At 39.7% G+C, this 27,390-nt stretch overlaps 1 protein-coding gene across 4 annotated transcripts; it reads left to right on the forward strand.

Moving 5' to 3' along the window:
• The first annotated feature begins 605 nt into the window (after positions 1–605).
• Positions 606–25,081, forward strand: trim46b (tripartite motif containing 46b). Of its 4 annotated transcripts, none has more exons than XM_023271225.3 (12): positions 606–713; positions 4,811–5,072; positions 5,195–5,384; positions 5,896–6,094; positions 8,407–8,553; positions 9,577–9,672; positions 10,683–10,936; positions 12,531–12,652; positions 13,960–14,298; positions 19,585–19,814; positions 22,526–22,593; positions 23,689–25,081. In XM_023271225.3, exons 2-12 carry the CDS (start codon positions 4,817–4,819, stop codon positions 24,134–24,136), a joined length of 2,349 nt encoding a protein of 782 aa, XP_023126993.2. In that variant the 5' UTR covers positions 606–713; positions 4,811–4,816; the 3' UTR covers positions 24,137–25,081. The 4 variants fall into 4 exon arrangements, with proteins under 4 accessions (XP_023126993.2, XP_023126992.3, XP_035804518.2 ...); XM_023271224.3 differs by lacking the exon at positions 606–713 and adding an exon at positions 720–1,121; XM_023271226.3 differs by lacking the exon at positions 606–713 and adding an exon at positions 1,524–1,885.
• Positions 25,082–27,390: the final 2,309 nt, after the last annotated feature.

The raw sequence follows: 27,390 nt of genomic DNA on the forward strand, positions 1-27,390 counted from the left end.
GAAACTTATGGCCCACGCTGTGTAACCTGTTCTTTTCCAGAGGAAGCAATGGATAAAAAAAAGGCATATCTATGACATATCCTACTACTGGTGGCAAAGAAAATAACTGTGTCTTGGCTCAACCCACTACCTCCCACCCTCCACCAGTGGAGAGACAAAATAAAGAAAGTGTATTTAATTGGAAAAAAATAGCAGAAAAACTCCATTTTAAGTTATTCTCCTTTATGAATCCATATGCTCCTGTTATTGCTTACTTTACAATGATGTTTGTGTCTGGATTGTGTATTTTTAGATGTTTCATAACCCCTTGCTGCTCTGTAATTTATTTAATTCTCCTCTTTATGTGGGTTTAGATGATGCCGTGAGTTAGTTGTGTTGCTGAATTGTGTATTTTTTTGTTTATCATGTGTATGTTTGTCCATTTTTGAGCTGCATATAAATACGTATAAAAACATGTAGTTTAAAATAAAAATTTGGCTCAAAAAAGAGAACTGAACACGTTCACGGCTGACAAATCACACCAGATCATCCCAATCAAGCCATTTTCTGCCTTTGACATTTTGTTGACTTTTAGCTAAGTAGAGATCCAAATCTGTTGACCCAAAGAGGATTCAGAGTGGTGTCCAATACTGTGGAGCTGCCACCCTGCTGTGCGCCACATCATTTGAAGGCATCCGGTGCAGGATGGGAAGGTTCGGGGGCGGGATGTCTGGGTGAGGAATAAAGCCACAGGCATCTGTTCAGCGTGGACAGAAATTTACAACACTATTATCACTATTATTTTTTGAACTGCTTCATCTTTTCTTATGCGTAAACGCAAAACATGGCGACGCGTATCAGTCTAGTTGGTGGTTTTTCGTGCGTAAAAATGTCCACACTGAGCGTGTGTTAAAAAAACCAAAAAAACAGGGAAAAGGTAGAATTTACCAAACGGTAAACCGACAGAATTTTTATAATTTATACATTTTCTGCGTTTTTAGTATGTACTGCATGGTCCGTGGCCTAGATTCGTCGCGATTTATATCCAGATGATGAGAACAGGGGGTAGTTATCTTCTTAAAATGGCAGAGATGGATTTAAAAACAGCCACATCAGCGATGGAAGCTTTGGTTCGTATCAGCGTGAGTATCCTATATATCTTTTTTTTGTGTTGTCACCGCATCTACATTGATATTATGGTATGCATTTTTGATTTTTTTTCCATTATCTTTGAGTAAAACAACCGAATTGAACAGCGTGGATAGCACCTGCCGGAGCATTTCTGGGAAATGGACCCATTTCGTTCATTCATGCGTGTTTCTGAACCCAGATTAAAAGCCCCGGAGGGAAAAATGAAATTAAATATTTGCTTTCCTCAATCGGTGCTTCAGGTACACGATGTCTGATGCTGTAGTAACCAACATTACAGGAGGAGCTGCTGCACCAGACTCGAGCTTAATTCCTCTTCAAGGAAAATAAAGCGAAGTAAATATGCTTTGTGGTTTGGTGTGAGGGTGAACGAAACGATTAAAAAAGAGCAGACTGAAATGTCACGTTTTCTTTTTTGGGTTCACTGGATGCTCGTTTCCATGGAGACGAGATGCAAGACAGAGGCAAAAAGAGAAAAAGCCGTACTCGGATGCTGCAGGCAGCATTACGAGGCTAAATCATGCAAGCAGTTTTCAGACACGGTTACAACAGTGAGTGATGGAGTGGAAATAAAGGTCACAGGCTCCCACACTGGAGGCAGCGCCGCGAATAACCAGCAGCATCTTTTCACGATCAGCCACCACTGCTCGCGAGGAGATGCCTCAAACCCCTCCCATCCTTCCAGGAGGCAGACTCTCCTGATGCTGGAAATATATACACGTAGTCTACTGTCATGGCGCCCAGATTCCAGGTGAAGGTAAGGATGCGCTCCCTGCAGCGGTGCCCGTTTTACGCCTTCAGCAGCCGTAGCAGTGCGCACGGTCCATTTGAGATGGATGCAGACGGCCACAGTTTGCTGTGTTGCATGTAGCATGCAGAATCTGCAGTAGCCCTGATAGGCTAAACTGCTAGAGGAGGAGAGAAAGACAGGCCGAAATTGACATTGGGGAAAGACACAGAGAGACTGGGAGAGAAAGTAGGTTATTTGAATGAATCCATTTGATCCAGTTTTATGCTCCATGTTGGTCTAGGTTGGTGGATTTTTTTTTTTATTTCAGCAGAGGCCTATTTCTGTCTCCACTGACGTCTAGATTTTTTTATTTGACTATGCAAGCCTTCATCAATCAACATGTCTGTGTCAGTGCTTTTTCTAACATCCCCTTTCTATTCCATCCACTGATTCCACACGCATGGTTCATGGTATGGAAATGCTGTGATGCTGCATCATATCATATCACACTAACTAAATCCCCAAATCCCCAATGCAGCACAGTCACTGCGTTGGTCTCGTCCTGGTTTTGAAGTTAACTCAGAGTGTCTGTGCTGACTGCTGCTGACCCTGCAGCAGTCCTGGTTGTAGGTTGAGGTTATGTATGTCAAGGGCATCCATGAAGCACAAAGAAAACAGGCCCCTTCTAACTGGCAGAATGTGCTCATTTAGAGCTACACTAACTAATACTGACTAAACACTAAAGGTGTGGAGTTATCGTGCTTGCCGGGATGTTTAGAAGACAATGGAACTGCTCCATAACGAGATCTCTTTAACTTCCTCTGTTGGAGCCATCGTGCAGTTGGAGTGACTGTACAAGTGAAGTCACAGGTTTCTGCAACAGACAGTGTCCTTTTCTGTCAAATCAATGTCCTTGAGCGGGGCAGTGACATGCTAAGCGCTCCACTGGTGCAACTGTTCACTCATAGACTGAAGCTGCTTGTTCTGCAGCGAAATATATATATAGAGAGACAACCCGTTATCAACATAGGTTTTGCATGTTGATATAAACTGATTACAAGACAGACAAATGTAACTTGTGTCTCATAAAGGAGGCCACCAGTGTCTCTATAGTATATGAATGTTGCATTAATAAAGTAGCGATATATTTTGAGCGAGAAGAGAAATAATAAAACTACTCTGTGGATGCACATTATGTACTACTTTCTGATCCATGGTGCCACATGTGAAGCATACGGGATGGAGTTAAATGCCAAAAAGACAAAGACCATGTGTGTTAGCAAGACAACTCCAGAGAACTTTGTAATCAGTACAGAAGGAAACAATCTTGAGCAAGTCCATGAATACCAGTAACTTGGAACCACAATATCAGAAGATGGGAAAGTGGATGAAGAAATTCCAAGAAGAATTGGAGAGGCGAAGACCAAGTTTTTGGAATGCAAAGAATTCCTTCATAGAAACATCAGCATCTCACTGAAACTAAGACTGTTGAGATGTTCTCTGTGTTCTGTACTAGCTGATGGATGTGAGGCATGGCAATTCACAGAAAACATCCAGAGGAGAATACAATCCTTTGAGGTGTGGGGCGTTAGGAGAACGTTAAAAATCAGTTGCAGAGAAAGAGTGACAGACATGGAAGTGTTAGAGAGAGCTGATACAAAAAGGAGCCTATTCTGTGATCTAATGCAAAGGAAAATGAGTTCTGCTGGCCTTGTTCAGCGCTGGAAAGATCCATAACATAATTCTTGAAGGCACCATCGAAGGAACACATGCAGGAGGAAGGCAGAGAGGTAAATGGAGTGATGACATCAAGAGGTGGAGTGCAGCACAGTCCTACACTGAAGTGAAGAGAGCTGCAGAGAATAGACACAAATGGAGATCTATAGTCGCCAACCTTCGGAACGAAGACGCCACATGATGATGACATAATGTATATTCGCATCTGTATGTTAGGCTGTTTAATAAGAATGTGTACTAATCATAGCACACATGCAGCTTCTGGTGTTCATATGCACGACTTTAGTTTAAAGGATGCAGAGGTTCAATAATTAATGTCTGGTCTTTATCCATATTTAACAAGATTGCTGCCCTATGTCGCCTGCCTGCGACAGTTTCCTCACATTGCCAAGTCTCTCTTCAGATTCACTCTCCTTATCTCCTGTGTTGTTTGTGCCTCCTCCATTGGTTCTACCTGCATGTAGATGTCAAACCAAAATACTCCACTGACGAACCGACAAAAATGTGACCACAGAACTGAGAATCAAAACTGTCAAGTTTCAAAAGATGACTGGTCTGGTTGGATTCCTCATCTTATTCCATATTCAGATCGATTCTGATATTAAATTTTCAAAGGTTGCATTTTCTATAGTATTAAAAAGATATTTCAACCAGTTCTCGGCCTTATCAGAACTATTTCTCAACATAGTCTCCTTAAACTTTAATGCACTTGATCCACTGATGTCCAAGCCTCGCAGAAGAAGGTCACATCTTGAGCCTCCACATACTCCTCGACAGCATGCATGACATCATCATCACTCTGAAAATGGCGCCCATGCAAGCGTGATTTCAGTTTGGGAAACAGACAGAAGCAAGACAGTGCAGGTCGGGTGAGGAAGGTGCAAGGAAACCTGCAAGGATATGACCACAAACATTTGAGTGTTTGTGCACAGTGACATATGACCTTATAGTATACAGTTAAAACAAAATGGGAGTTACACCTCTTGCTTTCAGGTGATGCACAGAACTTTTTGAAGTCCCCTTGTTGGTTTGTGTATTGATATTTCTATTTGGAAGCACTTTTATAATTTGAGTCCAAGCCCTACCTGAAAATCTCCACTTAATCCAATTAAAGGTTTGGTGTACACGTTTGTTTTAAGTTTTATTAACACAAACTAAATCCATCTTGGCTATCTTTCAACCTGTCATGATCCTTCATCTCTTTGCTTCCAACAGTCGAACATGAAGAGCCTGGAGCACGAGTTGCATTGCCCTGTGTGTAAGGACATCGTCAAGCAGCCCGTGGTCCTGCCATGCCAGCACAGTGTCTGTCTCATGTGTGCCTCCGAGGTCTTAGTGGCAAATGGCTACCCGCCTCCAGAGCTTCCCCCGGAGCCCAACTCCCCAGCCTCCACTCCCAACACTCGCTCACCTCGTCAGGCACGCAGGCCTACACCCAAAGCCGAGCAGCGACCCATCGACCGCGTACTGCGATCAGGTTAGCAGTCAAACATCCTCGTCTTGTGTCAATACAACATTCTGTCTTAGAGATTAATAGAGTTTTTGATGCGAGGATTTCATTTTCTTATGTAGTGAACTGTTTGTTCTTCATGGTCTAAGGTCCTCACCCGCCTTCACCATCAATGCCCCGGTCTCCTGGATATGGGACGTATCCCGGGCGACGCCGTAAGGAAGGTCCACCCCTGGTGATGATGTTCCCCTGCATCCCCTGTGGGCGAGATGTTGAGCTGGGAGACAAGGGCCTGACCGACTGTCTGCGCAACCTCACCTTGGAGCGTATAGTGGAGAGGCAGGTTGCACACACATGCAAACATGCACACGCTCTTCAAAGTAAACAATGAAAAAAGTGTGAAGATATGCACAAAAAGTCCACAGTGATATTGTCTTTCAGTGCATGTGATGTTGAGTGTCACATGTAAATGAATAGATGGCTTGGACCTGTAAAACAGAAGGTGTGGGAACATTTCCAAATCTAACTGTCAATATTCAGCAGCAACTGAAGCGTTGAAGAAACCTGCAGTGTGCAGTGCAACATACTGTAGCTACGCTGCTGACTGGGTGTTTCCACAGTCTAGCAGCTTTGTGTACACTTTATGTGATACTGTCTGTCTTATTTGCACAGAAACTGCACCTTTTATGTGGCACTGATTGTGTGTTTTTCTCCCTTTCAGCTATTTAATTCATGTGTTTAGTGACTAGTAATCCTTACGAAAAAAAAGCTGTTTGATCACAATGGTACAAACTAGATGAGTCAAGTCTGAACCAGTCTTTCTTCTTTCTCCCCTTGTTATTGCTACCAGGTACAGACACACAGTGAGTCTGGGCAGTGTGGCTGTGATGTGCCAGTTTTGTAAGCCTCCTCAAACTCTGGAAGCCACTAAAGGCTGTGCTGACTGCAGGGCCAATTTCTGCAATGAGTGTTTCAAGCTCTATCACCCATGGGGAACGCCACGGGCACAACATGAACATATCCAGCCAACACTCAACTTCAGACCAAAGGTACCGGAAGACACAGAAACTCTTACTGCTCATCTACATCTACATGCAACATGCTACACTCTAATTTCTTTATCCTTGTTTTAACGGCACCATCTTCTAACATGCAATGCTCTACAGTGGGCTCATCATATAGGTACTTAAATAATGAAAGAAAATCCTTGGATATTTGTGTCACACATGCCAAATTATGCAATAATACACTTACTCTAGTCATAAACTCCTTTATTCTTAACCTTATTGCTGCGACAGATAGAGCATTGCAATATCTACAGCTTGAGTTTCCAGTGACTCCTATAACTCAGAATTTTCTGTCATGGAATAACTGAAACACATGCTTCTGACACAAAAAAATATCATGGATTTTGTTTCTTTCATAAATTTATTAACAGTCTTTTGGAAATATGTCAGACTCTACTGGATCAAAAACATACATAGCCTGATTTTGCAATTTTTTTGGCCACTTTCGGTGTGTTTGGGGGTCATAGTCTTGTTGGAACCCAACTGCATCCGAGACCCAAACTTTAGGTTTTCCTAAAAAGTGTGGAGGTAATTCTCCTTCATTTTTCCATTTATGTTGCATAAAACACCAGTCCTACTGGCAGCAAAACAGCCCCAGAGCATAATATTTCCACCACCATGCTTGACGGTAGGCGTAGTGTCCTTGGGGTTAAAACTTTCTCTCCTCCTAACATATTTCTGCTCATTGTGGCCAAATAGCTACATTTTTTGTTTCATCTGACCACAGAACTTTTCACCTGAAGGTCCTTCTTTGTCCATGTGATCAGCAGCAAACTTCAGTAAAACTTCATGGTGTCATTTCAAGAGGAGGGGCAATCCTTCTTGCACGGTAGCCACGGCGATGTAAAACACACTTGACTGTGGACACTGACATCTGTGTTCAAGCAGCTTCTAATTCAGTACAGACCTGCTTGTTGGTGACTCTTGATCGTCTGACTAACTGTCCCTCAGCTGTAGGGAATATCACAATGACCCCTGGGATTACATCACAAAGGTCACATCTCTTCTGACTGGGTCGACATGAAACCGATGCAGACAGCGAGTCCATATTTATTTGTGACCCAGATGTTCACACAAGTTGTGGAAATTGTTCACTGGAGAAAACAACAAAAAAAACATTCTGTATCTGCCATTTATAAACTGAGTGCAGATTTTTAGTCTAACACTGATGCATGAAGTAAACTATCTCCGGCTACACTGTATATTCAACATTACCAACAATTTATTGATCAGTAGAACACTTACTTCAAATTGAGTAATGTAGCACTGCAACACAAGGTGTGGCCTGGGACCGGGTTGTAAAAAGCTCCAGTACTGCCTACTAAATGTTACTGAGGACCAAATCTGGTGGAATGTAATCCCATTTCCCACAGTAAACTCATCATCACCCTTTTTTTAGTTCCATTACTGGGTGCTAGTGGTTGCTATGTAAATGTCCAATTCTCTTGCTTGCTGCAAAATCTCCGAGAATGTATGAGTAAAGCTTCTAGCCTTGTGAAGACGAAGTGAATGTGAACCTCCCTGTCATTGTTTATTAATTCTTTATGGTTTATTTATTTTCAAAAAGGGTATCAGCAACAATCTGTCAGATCTAGAGTTGTAAATGTTATGAAGTGAATTAACCAACCTCTATATGTAAATTTGGAACACTGCTTGTGTTCACATTACAGGAATAACTTCAGTTTCTGTGCTCCGATGACAGATGTGATACATTTTACATAACAGTGTGAGCAGCATAGTCACAGTAGCTTCAAATCAGATCAGGGATATGCTGTTCTCATCCGTTATCTGATTCACATAGAGGAGAAGAACACAAAAGTTACTACTAAAAGTACTACTATTACTACTAATAACATACAACAACAACAAAAAAAAGGTAAAAGATCTGAGTCAGGTCAAGTCAAGACATTTATATACAGCCAACCTAAGACAATGGCTGTTGTTGTGCCAAGATGCCTTCCAGTTAAAAAGGATTATAAATGGAGTTACGAAAGCAACCTGACAAGACTAACCACTGCAGTTAAAGCCCTGTAGTGTTACTGAAGGCACGATTATACCCAAGTAATTTAGATATGAGCAGTCAACTGCACAAATGATTTACAAAATACTACCTCACTAACATGTATTAGGGTAAGACGTGAGAGTGTTTTTAATTATGGAGCGCAACAGACCATTTTTTTTCTATTTGTGCACATACTACACATACACTTGCATAATCATCTGCTCTTTTTTCCCCTCCTTCAGGTAAAATGTGCTTCAGATGAAGTAGTTCATATTAAATGTGTGTTTCTCAGGTTTTGACCTGTCCAGAGCACGATCAGGAGAAGCTGCAGTTCTATTGTAGGTCTTGTCAGCGGCTGCTCTGCCCTCTCTGCAAACTGCGTCGCTGCCACACCGGCCACAAAATCCTCCCCGTGGCTCAGGCCTACCAAGCCCTGAAGGTATGACCCTGAATTCAGTCGACCCTCATCCATGTGTGCTAACATTATTTAAAATCTTCATTTGCATTAGTAATCGGCTGATGTTTCAAATTTAGAATCAGATGATGAGTATTCAGTATTAGAAGTTTAATCACTGAGTGAAAGAATCTTTTGGGAAAGTTTGCCTGTCTGTTCATATGTCAGAGACAGGCAAAAAGGGAAAGCAAATGCTGAGTTACTACAAACCTGTGTGTAACTGGGTCAATATATAACTGCAGGACTTTTAATAACACAGTTGTCAGGTATCATAGTTGATATTTTTGCTGTTTTCAGGCCTAAAATCAACATGGCCGCCTATAACCAAACACCACATGGCATTTTTACACAAAGATTCTTCTAAATATTATATATACAATTGAGTAAAGTTGAAAGTTATTTATAAAGATATTGTAATAAACCTGTTGACTACTTTATATTAAATAACTCAGAAAGCCTTGGAGTCTGGCCAGACTTTTCTTCAGGAGGAAATGACATCATGTGGAGCAGGTCATGTGATCTGGAATTAACTCACTTCCTTGAGAGGTGTTTTTGTAATGGGGAACTTAGTGGAAAGAGGTTTCTCGGACACAGATATAATTAGTTATTTTCCATATAAAATTTGATATTTTGCCAAAAAACAAATGACTGTCATAATTATCTCAACTTAATAAAAAGAACACAATCCAAAATCAGCTCATTTTATTATTGTTCAGCTAAGTAGAAGGTGGCTGTCATTACATTTTAAAATTATTTAGTTGACATTGTTGTGATATCCAGTCATTTTTTTTAAATTAATAAATGATTGTTTCCATACTAAATAATTATGTAATTTGTAAAGACATGATCATAATGAACATAAAAAACATTAGTTTTTGTACTTTTAATAAAAATGTATGCCAAATATATCCCATGGACTTCAAAAGTCCCTCAATTATATATGGACCCAACTATTAATCTGTGTGTATTTTCTTTTCATATGTTGTATTTTTGCCTTTAATTTGACAGGAGAAGATTACAAAGGAGATGAACTACATTCTGTCCAACCAGGACACAGTTCTGGCTCAGATTACACAGCTGGAGAGCGGCATCACTCAGACTGAGGTGATTAATACTTCTGCCCAACAAAACGTTGCTGAACATGGAATTAGCACCAGTCAGTAGCTGAAGTCCATCAAGCTGTTGTAGCTCCTGTCTGTGGTTCTTTCTATGATAATGTCTGGCTGCAGGAAAACTAGATCTTAGTCAGTGCTGTTGAATGAAATTGAACTGAATGAAGTATTTGGATGAACACCTAGAATAAAATATGTAGCAGCACACTGTAAGTACATGAATCTTTAGTTTCATGACCACTGATCATGAGCTGCCTTGAGAGCAGATTGGCAAATGCAACAGTGTTTTATCTGTGTACACACCAATTATAGGTTATTAGCGGTTTGGATGGCAATTGTTTTGTTTGTTCCCATACCTGCTGCAGATATGAAATGTGAAGCAACAAAAACAAGGAAAAATACTACAAAAATGAGACAAATAACACGAAACACGCCAAAAAAGCGACAAAAATTTGACAATAAAGTTACAAAGCGACAAAAAATGGACACAAACGAGACAAAAAATGGCAAAAAAGGAACAAAACGACAAAAAAATTGGCCAAAAAAGTCAAGCGAGACAAAAAGGAAGCACAAAACGACAAAAACAAGAAACAAAACAACAAAAAACATGAGACAAACGACAAAAGTCAGACAAAAAAAGACAAAAACAACAAAAACAAGGCAAAATATTACAAAAATGAGACACAAAATTACAAAAGAACAATGAACAATCTAGTATTTTACTAAACGATCCAAACAACTTGTCACGGTCTAGAAATCATTTTGAATTTATAGTTTTACAAATTTACAGTTTGCAGTTAATGTCCTCTCTGTAATTTCTACACTTTGCAAAGTCAGGCCGGATTGGACCCTCTGGCGGGCCGGTTTTGGCCCGCGGGCCGCCTGTTTGACACCTCTGTGTATAGTAGTAAACTGTCCATTCTAACTTGTTCTCGACACATGGGCACTTATTATGAATGAAGCCGAAGGCGTCAGTTACTTCTGTGTGTATTCCCTGTCCAGGTGAACAGCGTGTCGGCCAGGGAGCAGCTGGCTCAGAGCATCAGGGATCTGACGGCGGCTCTGGCGGAGCGACACGCCTCGCTCACCCAGGCTCTGGAGGCGGCGCGACAGAAGCGAGGCGAGGCATTGGCCGCTCAAGTGGCGGAGCGACGTGGCTTGATGGAACACGCAGGGCTCATGGCGTTCACCCAGGAACTCTTAAAAGAAACCGACCAGCCCTGTTTTGTGCAGGCGGCTCGCCAGACTCATAACAGGTTTTCTGTTTGTTTACCATCGGCATGTCTCTCTGACACAGTCCCACTTACTACTCTTGTGTCTTTAGGCGCTTTTTTCATTTTGTATCATTAGAAGTAGTTTCTGCAGAAGCCAACTTGTAATAGAGGAGAAGTGTTCCTCCAGGATGCAGCATTTAAGATTCATGAGTTGATTACTTTTGGGACGGTGAATTCACTTGAATGTGGCCTACGTTTTGCTTATCGTAAATTCACCGTCTTGCTCCAAAAATATAAGAAACTAAATCAAAAACATCAGAAAGTGTACATTAATATTGTTAAAAAAAGTTTCTTAAGAATGTTCACAAAAAATGCAGTGAAATTTGCTGGATTTGGGTTGATTTTTTTTGTGAATGTTCTTAAAGAAAATATTAGAAGTTTTACTGATATATATGTAATCACTTTAGATATTTTAAGGATTTTTTTGGAAGATTTTTATTAATTTTTTGATAATTTTTACAAGAGTAATCTTGCTAAATTTGGGGGAATTTTTTAAAAAATAAAAGTTTTAAGGGAAACTTTTAAGGAATTATTGGAATTTTCTTCCTGAAAGTTGTACAAATTTACAGAAATTTTGGGAATTTTTTTGCTGAATTTTTGTATTTTTTTCAGACAAGGAAACAATATTTTTTGCTGCCTGTAAATGAAGACAACAGGAGGGTTAATTAAGTCAACCAGCCCTGTTTTGTGCAGGCTGCTCGCCAGACTCATAACAGGTTTTCTGTTTGTTTACCATCGGCATGTCTCTCTGACACAGTCCCACTTACTACTTTGTATCTTTAGGAGCTTTTTTCATTTTGTATCATTAGAAGTAGTTTCTGCAGAAGCCAACTTGTAATAGAGGAGAAGTGTTCCTCCAGGATGCAGCATTTAAGATTCATGAGTTCATTACTTTTGGGACGGTGGATTCGCTTGAATGTGGCCTACGTTTTGCTTATCGTAAATTCACCGTCTTGCTCCAAAAATATAAGAAACTAAATCAAAAACATCAGAAAGTGTACATTAATATTGGCAGTTTTTCTCATTAAAGGCAAATCCAATGAAAAGCAGTAATTAATTCATCCTAGTCACAAGAGTCATATGTACAGACGCAGCCTGACATGAATTAATATAACCTTTACTGGTTTAGGTAATTAAAACATATAAGCAGCTACATGGTGATGTGTTCCTTCATTGTGGACACAGTAGTTTATTTAGAGCCAATCCCACACACGGCACACTGTCATGCTCCTGCATCCTAAAAGAGTTCCCGGCAAAGACAGTTTACTTCTGTATGAGCAAGATATGCTAAAAAACAACAGCTATCTGAGGAAACTATGAGAATCGGGGCTGACACAGACACTGCAGTGAATTATTGAGAGTATTAAGAGAGGATTAATGTTGGTTTTGTCCCATTCATGGCATTAGATACAAGAAACACAATATATTTTTTAAAAATCTCTTTCATACATCCCTCCCACGTAATCGCCCTGTCTCATCCTCCCACCCGTCTTGATGCAAGCGTTGTGTAAATAGTCTTCCCCTTTGATTCTGCTAACTCTGCTTTCCCTGTTTTTTTGTTTTTTTACTGCACCAGGCTGAGTAAAGCAATTGAGAATCTCCAGCATTTCACTTTAGCAGCCGATCCGTCCTTCAGACACTTCCAGCTGGACGTCTCCAAAGAACTCAAACTCCTGACAGAGTTGAACTTCATCCAGGGTGAGAGGAGGAAGGAGGGTGGAGGGAGTGGAAGGGTGCAAGAAAAAGAAGGAGGGAAGTGGATGGGAGGAAATGGGGAAGAAGTTTGGGGACTTTCTCTTCATATTTGTACCCTTGAACCCTCGTGTCGTCCTGTAGGTCAGATTGACCCGTTTTAATGTTTGAAAATGTGGGGGGAAAAAAAGATATTTTCAGTGTGAAACTTCTGATGTCCACATTTTCAACATTTTTGGAAAATTTTGGAACATATTTTGGTGGAAAAAAAGAAATGCTAAAAAAAAATGTTTCTTAAGAACATTCACAAAAAAAATCAACCAAAATCCTGCGAATTTCGATGGATTTTGGTAGATTTTTTGTGAATGTTCTTAAAAAACTATTTGAATCTTTACTGATATATATGTAATCACTTTAGATATTTTTAGGATTTTTTTGGAAGATTTTTATTCATTTTAAAAAAGTATTTACAAGAATTTTCTTGCCAAATTTCGGGGATTTTTTTATATAAATTTTTTGAGGGAAACTTTTAAGGAATTATTGAAATTTTCTTCCTGAAAGTTTTGCAAATTTTCAGAAATTTGGGGAATTTTGTTGCTGAATTTTTGGAATTTTTTCAGACAAGGAAACAATATTTTTTGGTGCCCATAAATGAAGACAACAGGAGGGTTAATTAAGTCAGCATGAAGTGAAGTGAGCCAACAATAGAAGTGAAGATGGACACATAGTTATGACGTGTTAACCTGATTTGAACTGTGCAAAGGATTTTAACCCTCTTGTTTTATTTTTTAAAAAATCCCCCAAATTTGGCAAGAAAATTCTTGTAAATATTTTCAAAAAATGATGAAAAATCTTCCAAAAAATCCTAAAAATATCTAAAGTCATTACATATATATCAGTAAAACTTGTAATATTTTTTTAGGAACATTCACATATAAATCAACCAAAGTCCAGCAAAATTCGTTGGATTTTGGTTGATTTTTATTGTGAATGTTATTAACAAACATTTTGAACATTTCTTTTTTTCCACCAAAAAATGTTCAAAGATTTCCCAAAAATGTTGAAAATGTGCACATCAGAAGTTTCACTGTGAAAATATCTTTTTTTCCCCACATTTTCAAACTTTAAAACGGGTCAGTTTTGACCCACAAAACAACACGAGGCTTAACTACAGCAGCAGCAGGAGTAGTAGTAGTTCCTCACTTTGTAGTAAGAGTGCATACGCAGCAAAACAGCAGTTTCTCCCCTTTTTCTGGGGAGGCCACGAGGGAGTTGCTCCAGGAAACACGCCATTAAACATATTCTTGTCACAGCTCCCCAGGCCCCAGTGATTGATACCCAGCGCACTCTGGCCTACGACCAGCTCTTCCTGTGCTGGCGGCTGCCCCAGGAGTCTGCACCCGCCTGGCACTTCTCTGTGGAGTACCGCCGTCGGGGTGTGGTGCCAGGAGGGGCGTCCAGAGGGGGGATCAGAGGGGGGCTCTCGGCCGCCCGCTGGGGCTGGCAGCGGCTGGATGAAGTGAGCGGGAGCAGCGCTGTGATCGACAGGCTGGAGATGGACAGCGTGTACGTCCTCCGGGTGAGGGGCTGCAACAAGGCGGGCTACGGCGAGTACAGCGAGGAGGTGTACCTGCACACCCCGCCTGCTCCAGGTGAGGACACACACTGCACCTTTTTAGATTGTCCTTATTCAGTACATGGCGTTCAACTCGACAACTTCCATATTACATCACAAGATTCATTTAAGGAACTGCGAGGTGAAATCATGTCGCTGTTATCAGTTCCTTTCAGCACTTTTAGGTTGGACTCACATGCAGAACTGGTTAACCCTCCTGTTGTCTTCATTTACAGGCACCAAAAAAAATTATTTCCTTGTCTGAAAAAAATCCAAAAATTCAGCAATAAAATTCCCCAAATTTCTGAAAATTTGCAAAACCTTCAGGAAGAAAATTCCAATAATTCCTAAAAGTTTCCCGTAAAAGTTTTATTTAACTGTTTGACACTAAGTCACTTTAATGTTTTCTCCTAAATGCCAATTTGCACTCTTGTCCTCCGTTGTACTACAATACTCAGGTTCTGAACGATAGACTAAATTGTGCCTTATGTAGATTAGGACTGTTGTTGTCTTTTTGTTTTTCTCTTATGTTTGATTGTATCTTAAACTTTTAGCTTTAGTTTTCACGTTTTAGGGTTAGAGAAAAAAACAATTTCAGTTCTCTGTGTGTCTACACATGTAGCAGAACCGACAGTTAGGCTGACTTTGACTTTGACTAACAAAGAAATCCCAAATTTGGCAAGAAAATTCTTGTAAACATTTTCAAAAAATCCTTAAAATATCTAAAGTCATTACATATTTATCAGTCAAACTTCTAATATTTTCTTTAAGAACATTTTTAACATTTATTTTTTCCACCAAAAAATGTTCAAAGATTTCCCAAAAATGTTGAAAATGTGGACATCAGAAGTTTCACTGTGAAAATATATTTTTTTATCTCCACATTTTCAAACTTTAAAGCGAGTGAATTTTGACCCACAGGATGACACGAGTGTTAACAAGTGAGCCTAAAGACTGACTTTGCTACAGTTAAACCGCCTCCGAACATTAGAACGCTGTCAAACTAGTTTGACAGTACGGTGCTTAACAAGGTGTGAAGGTTGCTTTTCGGTTCGTTGTGGGAAAACAAACACACTCCTGCTTCTAGATCACGTTCATTCATCAGTATTGCGTATTGATGCATCGGTCGGTGTAAGTGATCCTTCTCTTCAACCGATATGCCTCCTAACGTGATCTCAATTGAAGAGATGAGGAGACAAAGACCTCAGTCCTCTTTCTATGCATAAATGTATGCTTAAGGAGGATTCAGTAGTTTGACTTTGACAAATGAAGTCCGCAGTAGCCTTGCTGCAGTGGAGGGGAAGGTGGAACTACAGGCAAACAGAAACTCTAGAGATACTAGACCAGGGTTGCCAAACATGCGGCCCGCGGGCCAAAACCAGCCCTCCAGAGGGTCCAATCCGGCCCACAGGGCGACTTTGTAAAGTGTAAAAATTCCAGAGAAGACATTAACTGCCAATTGTAAATTTGTAAAACTATAAATTTACAATAGTTTCTACACCATGACAAGTTGTTTTGATCATAAAGTAAAATACTAGATTGTTCATTGTTCTTTTGTCATTTCATGTCTCTTTTTTGTAAAATTTTGTCTTGTTTTTGTTGTTTTTTGCCTGATTTTGTCATCTGTCTTATGTTTTTGTCGTTTTGTTTCTTGTTTTTGTCGGTTTGTGTTTACTTTATTCTCGCTTGAGTGTTTTGTCTTATTTTTGTCATTTTGTGTTTCGCTTTATTCGTTGGTTTTTGTCTCATTTTTGGTCTTGCTTGTGTTGTTTGTCCATTTTTTTGTGGCTTTGTGTTTCGTTTTTGTCATATTTTGTCTTGTTTTTGTTGTTTTTTGTCTTTTTTTCGGTCTGAATTTTGTCGTTTTGATCATAAAGTACTAAATCATATATATTTGGTTCCAGATACCTGAGACTAAATGTTTTGTGTCTTTGTAGACACTCTGTGATCTGGAAATTGTCATGTGTAAATGATAAACTGAGGCATAATGTTGCTGAAATTTCAGGTTGTTCATGATGTTTTGGAAAAAGATAATTCCTTAAATGTGAAGATTTTCAGAATGTACTTTTTTGCACTAAAACAAAAGAAAACACTTGGAGTTGTGGCTATTTATAGGTTATTATGCTGGGATTTTCCTGGTCTGTCCACCTGAGATCATATTGGGCTGAAAGTGACCCCTGAACTAACATGAGTTTTACACCGCTGTACTATATGGTTTATCTGCCTGGACAATTATCGTGGCCGATATTTGGCATTTTTCTGATTATCAGTATCAGTATTTTTATTGGCCTGTCACTGATAAATTAAATGCACTACTTCAGGTCTGGTCAGTCTTTGGTATCAGAAACGTCTCAAGCACAGACGGCAAAACTGAAAAAGAAACACTAGCTGTTGCCACAAACCAGGAGATTAGCTTCTTTCACAGTGGCTAAGGCTATGCTAACGGCTGGCGGCTAAGTTAGAAGGCAGCCACAAATTACCCTGAAACAGAATAATTAACAACACTTTAAGATCTGGACCTCAGTGGGAAATAAAAGTGACAGAACAGTGAAAGATTAAGAAACCAGAAGGACAGCAGACATAACAGCAGGAAACTAATCAATCTCTGTCGATCCCAATTTAATCAATCATATTTCTATTTTACAGTTAAAGCCACCTTATCAATGAAGAAGTTTGGTTAAAAATGACAGGTTTTCTGCCCTCACATGTTGTTAAAACATTGCATCTCATTCATATTGGTTCTAACTATCGGTCATTTCTTGATTACCAATAATCTGCATCGGTATTGGCCCTATAAAACCTGATCCCTGATAGATACTCACTGGATTTGTCTACAAATCACTTTGATGATTCCCTTTTCAGTAAATTTGGGGGAGTTAATGACCCAAATTGCACCAAAAATGTAAGTAATATTGGAGCGAAATTCGCTGGATTTTGGTAATTTTTTTTTTTGAATGTTCTTAAGAAACATTTTTAACATTTCTTTTTATTCCACCAAAAAAAGTTTAAAAATTTCCCCAAAATGTTGAAAATGTGGACGACACAAGGGTTAAAATCTACTTTGCAGAAGCAGCTACTTGGCCAGCTTTACCACCACGATGCTCCTGGTTACCTTGTTAAGTTCCTGCTTCATCTTGTGAAAGTTGTTTGCAAGGTTGGAGGTTTATTGAACTCTCTGCAGAACAAGGGTTTCTGTTTATTTTGTTCTTATTTTAAGGGATGGATCATTTTTTATTATGTTTTCTTTGCTTATCTGTCTGTAACGATCACATTGCTCTGACCAAAGCTACAGCTGAGATGTGGTAATAAGGTACTTTAGTAAAGTCAGATAGGGCAACAAACACAAGCAAAACACATCTCAACAAGTTGTTGGCACGGCAACAACACACCAAATTATAAAGATATTTTTGCTGGAGGGAAATCTGAAAGAAAGCACAGCCAAAAGTCCACACCCAGTCTTAGTTTCTCAGCTCACATAAGCTTTGTGCGACACTTTTGGAGCAAGTCGTTGTAAATCCTTCATGGTTGTGTAACTGCATCTGACCTAGATGTTAGGGCATTCCCAGATCTCAGCAGTTAACTTGTAATTCTAACCTTTTATTAAGTAGTAAGAGGGGGACAAAAGACTATGAAAACAAGACTCAGCTCACAAGGTTCACCCGCCTGCATTGTGTTAAAAATGCGTCATATGTTTGTGGAATTTCTTTTTTTATCTTTTACTAGGGTCAATATATAATTGAGGGACTTTTGAAGCCCATGGGATATATCTTGCATACGTTTTATTAAAAGTAACAAAATAATGCTTTTTATGTTCATCATGATCATGTCTTCACAAATTCCATAATTATTTATGATGGAAAAAATCACTTATTAATAAAAAATGACAATATCACTAAAATGTCAACTAAATAACCGTCCAAATTCAACAACAACCACCTTCTAATTAGCTAAACAATAATAAACCATAGTTTTGATTGTGTTCTTTTTATTAAGTTGAGATAATCATGACAGATATTTTTTAGCAATATATCAAAATTTATATGGAAAATAACAAATTATATCTGTTTCCCAGAAATCACTTTCAACTAAGTTCCCCATTACAAAAACACCTCTCAAGGAAGTGTGTTAATTCCAGATCACATGACCTGCTCCATATGATGTCATTTCCTCCTGAAGAAAAGACTGGCCAGACTCCAAGGCTTTCTGACTCATTTAATATAAAGTAGTGTGTGAGTCATGTGTGGATTTATCACAGCAACAGTTTTACTACAATATCTAACCGAATAGAGTCGAGCTGAGTTGGTGCTAATGGAAAAGCGCCATTTGTTACAAAAAATCCCGCAATTACATATCGACCCACTCAATCAATCAAGACTTTCTCTGCTATTTTTGATCTTGTGTACTTGCTATGATCCAGGAGCCCTCCACCTCGTCACATCTACTATTATTCACCATTTACAGTGAAAGCATTAGAATGGTTGCCATGGTGAAATGCTTAAAAACTCATTCTCTTTCTTTTTCTGCCCATTTCCCCGTTTTCTTTTTTTTGGACTACTTCCACCTCACTTTCTTACTCTTTTATTTCCACACCTTTCTCTCATGTATTGTTTCCATTTCACAGCTTTGTACTTGTCATCCTCTACCGTGCTACTTCCACGCTGCCAACCTACATGCCTCCTACAGAACGTAAGAAGTGCATTCACATCCCCTCACTGCTGCATAATTATTTCCTCTTCCCCACTTTTCTCTTTGTGGTCATCCCACACATCCTTTGTTCTTCCACCCCTATTTGGACGCCCACTCATCCCTCCGCCTCCCACTGTGCCTCCTGTATTGAGATCTGTCTGAGCGCTGATGAGGTTTGCAGTTTGTTAAGACCTGAGGCTTAACAACATGGATCGGATTCAGATCTGGGGCTTTTTGATGGTCGATTTGAGTGATTGGTGAATTCCTCGTGTCCCTGCTGGTTGTTTTTTCCTCCCTGCTGTTGTGTATCTTCCAAAAAAACAAACAAAAAAAACTGCACTTCCCACTGCTACAGCTTCCTTCTGTATTTTACTCCCTGAGTCATCAGTGTATAGATCAATGTCTTCTTCTCTTCCAGTGCTGGTGGGAGGAGGTGCATGCCTGCTCCCTGTTCCTCTCCCCTTAATTGCTTCTTATTCTCCTCACTTCTCGCCTCCTCGCTGCTTTCTGACTGTGAATCCACACCGCTTTCCCAAACCAGAACCCCTTTCTGTTATTTCTCAAGTCTTTCTGAATTCTTCTTGTTTCTCTCACTTCATTCTCCTCCCGTTCCTCCTCTTTTCCTTTCCCCTCCCAGTGCTGAACTTCTACCTGGACTCCCGCTGGGGTCTCCATGCCGACCGACTGGTGGTCAGCAAAGAGCAGCGCTGTGCTCGCAGCGTCCCCGGCCTGTCCCTGCTGCAGGCCGCCGACCACGCCCTCACTTCCTGTCACCTGACTTCTGACCTCCTGGTGGGGGATGTAGCCATCACACAGGGACGGCACTACTGGGCATGCTCAGTAGAGCCCGGGTCTTACCTCGTAAAGGCAAGTCAATGCTAGTAGTCATTCATAGTGTGCATTTGTTGTGAGCATACACTTGTATTACATAACACCCGGTATGTGGAATGTAGTATGCCAGGATCATGCTTTACCCTAATTAACATCATGATTAAACAATTCAATTCAGTTTTTTCTTTATATAGCCCCAATTCACAATGTATGCCATGTGAAGATCAATCAAAGTTATTATAAGTTATTATCACAAAGGTGTTACTCATTAACACACATTAATCTGCTTCCTCAGGACTGTGAGAGTACTTTTTTTTTTTTTTTTAACCAGACTTCATACAACATAAGCACAACCTGCTGTCATCACATTCATCAAATGTTGTCAAATCTAAATCCTACTGGGTGCACTGAGGTCTGTATGTTTCCATTTTCTCTTAGCTTGGCCTCACCCACCTTAAACCTCTGAAAGCAGCTGGTATTGTTTCATACTCTGAGGCTGTCTGCAGCTGTGGGTGTGTGTCTGTTTGTCATTGTGTCAGAATGTAGTCCTGGAAACAAACATTGTAGTTCAAACTAGCACAAAGATGGTTTGGACTTCTGTGTCTGTCTGACCAGATGTCTGTGGACAGATTATTTTTTCTCAATACCGGATAAAACTTTACAGGTGTGGAGTTTAACTCAAAATGAAATAGGCGTGGTGTCACTCATTAGCACTACTGCATTAGATCAGGGGTGTCAAACATGCGGCCCGTGGACCAAAAGCGGCCCGCCAGACGGTCCATTCCGGCCTGTGGGACGACTTTGTAAAGTGTAAAAATTACAGAGAAGACATTAATTACAAATTTTAAATTAGTAAAACTATAAATTTAAAATAATTTCCAGACCATGAGAAGTTTTTCTTATCATAAAGTAAAATACTACATTGTTCATTGTTCTTTTGTCACTTTGTGTCTCATTTTTGTCTTGTTTTTGTTGTTTTGTCATTTTTTGTCTCGTTTGTGTCATTTGTCCATGTTTTTGTCGCTTTGTAACTTTTCTGTCTGATTTTTTGTCTCTTTTGTTTTGTTTCGAGCCGTTTGTTTCATTTTTTGTCATTTTGTTTCTCATTTTTGTCATTTTGTAAATATTTTGTCTTGTTTTTGTTGTTTTTTTCTTGTTTAGTCTGACTTTTGTCGTTTTGATCATAAAGTAAAATACTTCATCGTTCAGTTCCAGATACCTGTGACTAAATGTTGTGGTCCTTTGTAGACACTGTGATCTGTAAGTTGTAATGTGGAAATGATAAACTGAAGCTGAATATTTTTCAAATTGAATTTTTCTTAAGAAACTTCAGGTTGTTTATGATGTTTTGTAAAAAGATCATTCCTGAAATGTGAACATTTTCAGAATGTACTTTTTTTGCACAAAAACAAAGGAAATATTAGAAGTTGTGGTTATTTATAGGTTCCTATGCTGTGATTTTACTGGTCACTTGAGAAGAAATCGGGCAGAATTTGGCCCCTGAACTAAAATGAGTTTGACAGCCCTGCACCAGATGGTCTCAGCATTCATGGGTCACAACACACACTGATCTTAAAACTTAACCTTCATTTTGATCTCAACTACAAACCTGTGAAGACTTGCAACGCTATCAAATAGATCAGATGTGTCCACAGACACACACTGTGGAAGGTATTTCCTGCTGCAGTCGGTGTCTCCAGGACCACATTTTGCCACAATGACTCACCAAACAGCTCATCAGGTGAAAACAACACCAGCCACACTTTCACAGTTTGCAAACATACTCTGATGTGAAACTGCCAAAACGGTTTTAACTGTGGAGGGCTATTTTCTGTTTGAGTAGGGTTCAAATTACTCGCAGGTAATTGAAAATATAGGTTTTAGGGGATTTACATGAACACCTTCACCACTTTCTGTTCAGCACTGATCTGATAATACGGAGCTGCCTGTTCCTGGAACGAATCCCATGACTATCACCACCCTGTCTCATGTTTGTTACGACGCAGGCGTCTGTTATTTGAGTGCACCCAGTAACATCTGATTGCTGTTGAGATTTGTGGCTTTTTTTTTCTCAAATTTAAATAGGCAGAAACCCAAAAATAAGGATCAAATGATGTTCTTTTTCGCTGCTTGTAGCTATTTTTTTCTACCTTGCTAAAATGAATATCCAGTCAATACTTTCAGTTGTGTAGCAAATGGAGGAAAATCACAACAAATCTAAAACATAGACCATTTTTAAACAAATTTTGGCTCCTATCTAAGTGTATTTTGTGATGTGCTTAAACATTTTAGGTCAATATATAATTGAGGGACTTTTGAAGTCCATGGGATATATCTTGCATACATTTTCATTTAAAAAAAAAAAAAAAAAAAGCTTTTTATGTTCATCATGATCATGTCTTTACTCAATTGTATATATAATATTTAGAAGAATCTTTGTCTAAAAGTACCATGTGGTGTTTGGTTATAGGCGGCCATGTTGATTTTAGGCCTAAAAACAGCAAAAATGTCAACTATGGTACCTGTCAACTATGTTATAAAAAGTCCCGTAATTACATATTGACACAGCTGTTTTTCAAGTGCTTAAATAAGATACTCTCAGAGAAAGGCTCATCCTCTTTTGAAGATGTCACCATTTACTTGTGCTTTTTTAATAACTGAAAAGGGACTTAAATCAGTTGAAATTTGCTAAAATGAAGAAATGTTTAATTTACTACAAACACGCTCCTTCTTTTCTTTTTTTGCAGGTGGGAGTGGGCTTGGAGTCCAAACTGCAGGAGTGGTTTCACCTTCCACAAGACATGGCGAGTCCACGGTGAGTAGAACTACTAGGAATAACAAGTACACAATCAGTGGTACGTTTACCCCAGTGGATATATTAACTCCAGTTGGCACTTCTGTGGTTGCTTCTCCATTTAGAAATGTACACACAGTATATTCCATCTCAAATCATCAGAGGTCTTCTGCTTAAACATCTCTGATTTGTTTTGATGAGATGTTTGGTCTAAAAAATGGTCGAAAATGGTCATTCAGTGTTTTCCAGATGCCAAGATGACGGCCTCAAATGTCTTGTTTCGTCCAAAAAAAACAGAGAATGTTCACATTTAAGGAGCTAGTATTAGGGAATTCAGAGTTTTTTGTCCAAAAAAATGACTCAAACTATTAATCGATTGTCAAAAGTTGATTAATAGTTGCTAACTAATTGGTTCTTTCATTAATCGTGTGCTGCTTTAATAATACCAAAACAAAAAGAAAGGAAAAAAAACAGGGAATTGGAAAAACCATTGACATAAAAACCTATAAAAATCCACAACCATATATAAACTGCTTCACCTTGACAGCCCGAGTGATTTTAAATCATTCATTGAACGGCACACAAACCTCCAACTAAGTGATTCATGCCAAGTTCTTGAACTCCACAGAACAGCATTCACTGCCAAATGGTTTCTTGTATAGAAAGGAATTATGTGTAGGAATTACCAGTAAATCAAACTTTACTGTTTACACACATGCAATAAAAGGTTCCTATAATAACAGACATGGAACAAGAGGCCTCTGATAAACTGAACAAATGAGAAAATCAGTACAACTACAGGTTATTTAATCTACTAAGACAGGATTTGTTCTAGACACTTTACATTATTTTACATTTAAGTGCTGGCACTATTTATACCACACTGAAAGAACTTTTCATCAGGTGTGAAGTTTTAGTCTTTGTGGAGAATCTGGGCTGCTGACTGGACATTTAGATGCCCAGGCGGGTGGTAAATTTCCGGCCTAGACACTGTTAGCTACTCTGGACTACAAACTGTGCAACAGGAGGGAAACAGTGGAGAGAAATAATGTCATCTTTCAGTCACACGTCACTCTTAGTAGCTGCTAATTCCATCCTGGTTTTGTCTCTCTGCAGCTACGACCCAGACAGCGGACACGACAGCGGGGCAGAAGACGCCCTGGACTCTGCTCCGCCCTTCTGCTTCCTCACTATGGGGATGGGTAAGATCTACCTGCCCCAGCACAACTACCACCACCACGGTAGCCACGGCAACAGCGCCCGAGACCCCATCACCAACGGCAACGGCCCGTCCTCGCCCTCGGGCCTCACCTACCCGCTGCCCCCCCGGCTGGGCGTGTGCCTTGACTTTGAGAAGGGGCGCGTCACCTTCTACGACGCCCACTCCCTGCGGCCCCTGTGGGAGGGCCACGTGGATTGCTCGGGCCCCGTGTGCCCGGCTTTCTGCTTCATCGGCGGGGGGGCCCTGCAGCTTCAGGAGCTGGTAGCCAATCGGAACGCCGATCAGACGCCGGTCAGACGGGTGACCATCCAGCCCCGAGTCTCTAACTTAAACAGCAACTGACGCCTGATGCCAGGCTGTGATTGGGAATGTATTTGGTAACTGTCAAGTATTTACTCAGCTAGAGCGGAAAAGTTAGACATCTCAGCGATTTTGTTTTGTATTTCATTTTTCTTGTATATGAAGACGTTTCTATAGCAACAAATATGCAATGTAATTATGTTTCTTACATTTTTGTTATATGCAGTTTTGCAAGAACTATTGCTTCAGTAGTGTCTGGGGTCTCCAGCACTTGATATGTAATTATATCTTTGATGCTTGCACTTGTAGCCAGGCTATATTGCATACATTTATAAAAGCTTATGTAGACACAGCGCCACACGATTTTGTCCTTCCTGTAGAAGCTTTTTTTGTCCTTAATGTTTCTCTTTTGTCTTAGAGATATGTTGAGCATAATGTGAGTACAAAAAAAAGAGAAGAAAGAAGCCGAGAGTATTTTATTGCATCTATAACTAAATCTGTGTTTAACCACAGCTAATGCTAGTCCTTCAGCCATTACGATCCCAACCAAAGTTGTTGTTTTTCTGGGATGTAAATGTGCTAAATTAGAGGTAGAGAGGAACAATGAGGCGATACTGTAATTAGAAGCTCCAATTATACCTCTGATGCGCAGCTAATCACTAGTTTCCACAGTTCTGTCTGTGCATTGCTGTTTTGTATTTCAAATACGTGAGTCTGATGATGTCTGTGTGTGTTTCCTTCTCTGTGTGGTTTGACTGATAACAGCACCGACTGGCTGACAGTATAAAGTTGTTTCCTCGCGAACAATACTTTACTTTTTTTTTTTTAACCTTGCTTGATTGTAAGTTAATGAGCCGTGCTTCTTCTGAAAAGAATAGTAGATTAATTCCGTGTAGACTTCACCTGCTGGCAGAATGTTTGCAAAAGAAAAATGGATTAAGGAAATAAACACTGAATAAATTCAAATTGTTTAAATTACGAAACAAACTTCTGTTTGCTCTTTTTGTTGTTTCTGTTCAGCTGTTCAGCATCAGTGTCTCTAGTGTGAGGATGAATCATTATCACAGTTTCTCCACTAGGGGGCAGCAAGATCTAGCAGAACGCGGCAGACATCTCCAACATCTAAACATGCTGCAGGTATTACAGTGATAAGAACTTCTTCTATTATTTGACGGCCTCAGATGTCTTGTTTCATCCAAAATCCAAAGATAATCAGTTAACTGTCAAAAAGGAATGAAGAAACCAGAGAATATTCACATTTAAGAAGTTAGAATTAGAGAATTCAGACTTTTTTTGTTTGAAAAAAAATTACTCAAACTATTAATTGATTGTCAGAAGTCGATTAATCGTTGATAACTAATTGGTTCTTTCATTGATTATGTGCTGCTTTAATAATACTTTTAACAAAAAGAAGAAAAACAGAGAATTAGAGGTAGGAATCATTGACATAAAAACCTATAAAAATCCACAACCATATATAAACTGCTTCACTTTGACAGAGCAGCTATAGCCGTGATTTTAAATCATTCATTTAATGGCACACAAACCTTTACACATGCTGGCTGATCTGGATCACCATCACAAAGTCCAACTAAGTGATTCATGCCAAGTTCTTGAACTCCACAGAACAGCATTCACTGCCAAATGGTTTCTTGTATAGAAAGGAATTATGTGTAGGAATTACCAGTAAATCAAACTTTACTGTTTACACACATGCAATAAAAGGTTCCTATAATAACAGACATGGAACACTTGGCCTTTAGTCCCAGGAGGCCTCTGATAAACTGAACAGGACAAGAGATCAGTTTAGTGCACAGGACGCCACCTACTGGCTAATCACTATTTGAACCAGAGTCCAGACTTGGTACATGCCACAAATACCTAAAAACACTGTAATGTTTGGCCTTTCCTGATAGGAAACAATAGGCGTGTGGAGTTTTCCACATATCAGAAATACTACGTCTGCCTCTGAGATGCTTCCTGAATGGGTCCGAGTAATGAATGGCTGAGGACCATCTGCTTTTGATAGCGATATTAACACCTCACATGTGCAGGCACTTAGCATTCCTTATGTAAATGTAATGTAAATTGCCAGAGTTTACCTTTTATGAGCTTCAATATGAAAAAAATACCACATATGTGTTTAATTGGAGCCACATTCAAGAGGAAAACTGTACGGGGATTTGGGTTTGCCTCGACCACAAAGGGAAAATAAAAATGAAGCAAGAAAAGAGAGATTGAGGAGGAAAAAAATAATATTAAAGCACACGGCCTTGACACAAGCCAAGGTTCTTTTAAACATCCTAATACACCCAGATAAAAAAAAAAAAATAGTGCTTCCAATGGGAGGTTTAGCTCTGATCCTCTATGATATAGAAGAAGTGGAATGTACTGTAAAGCATGAATACAGTACCGCACAGCCCTCCACCCGCCTCCTTCTGCTCTCTGCACCTCTCTTCTTTAGTCCAAATCTGTAACAGATTGGGTTTAGTCTGACTGGAGGTATGCAGCCACAACACCACATGTAGGGGTCTTCATAATCCCTCCACTGAGTATTAAGCACACAGCATGGGCATTCTTTTAAAGGCCCGGCAGGAATTACCAATACATAATCTCCATGATCATCATTTAGTATAGTTCAGGCAGGAGAATGGAGGGTACTGGGGGAGGAGGGAGTCGTCTGAACTTATGAAGGATCTCAGAGCTGTATACAATCTGTGCGCGGTGGGTGCCATCTGGAGAACACATAGGACAGAGTCTGCTGGAATCCGCTAACCCCACCGTCTTAAACAACATGGAGCTAAACCACACGTTCAGAAGACCTGATGTGTTTGTTGAAGGCGCAGTGTGGTTTCTGTAGCCTGAAGTGAAATGCATCGTTTACGGGGAGCCAGTTTGATGCTGTTCTGCTGAGTCAAAAATTAAAGGCCTGTAGCAGGAACGAAACAGGCAGCTGGTGAAATACAACAGTTTGTGATGGAAAAGTTTGACTTGAAGAGGCGGATTAATTATTCATCTTCATAAGGACGAACCTCTATATTAAAACTACAACAGGTGATGATCCTAATTTCACAGATAATCCACTCCCTCTCCGCGTGTGACGGGTTATTTGCTGCAGGAATTGAATCATGTTCACATCATCTATTTCTTTTACCGAGTTTGCTCTGCCTGTAAATTCAATAACGTCACCTTGACATTACTCTTCCAGACTGCTGAAACATTTATGTTTCTCTGTTCTCATCCGTCCATCCGAGCCAGAATGGCATTAATAATATACAACTTCCTGCTTTTATCAC

The sequence above is a fragment of the Amphiprion ocellaris genome, chromosome 15 (genome assembly GCF_022539595.1).
Source record: "Amphiprion ocellaris isolate individual 3 ecotype Okinawa chromosome 15, ASM2253959v1, whole genome shotgun sequence".
Lineage (NCBI taxonomy): Eukaryota > Metazoa > Chordata > Actinopteri > Pomacentridae > Amphiprion > Amphiprion ocellaris.

Coding starts and splice junctions, on each gene's coding strand:
- trim46b (XM_023271224.3), top strand. CDS start 1,029: ATGATGAGAACAGGGGGTAGTTATCTTCTTAAAATGGCAGAGATGGAT. Junction 1,122..4,810: donor AAGCTTTGGTTCGTATCAGC/GTGAGTATCCTA, acceptor TGCTTCCAACAG/TCGAACATGAAGAGCCTGGA. Junction 5,385..5,895: donor TTGGAGCGTATAGTGGAGAG/GCAGGTTGCACA, acceptor TATTGCTACCAG/GTACAGACACACAGTGAGTC.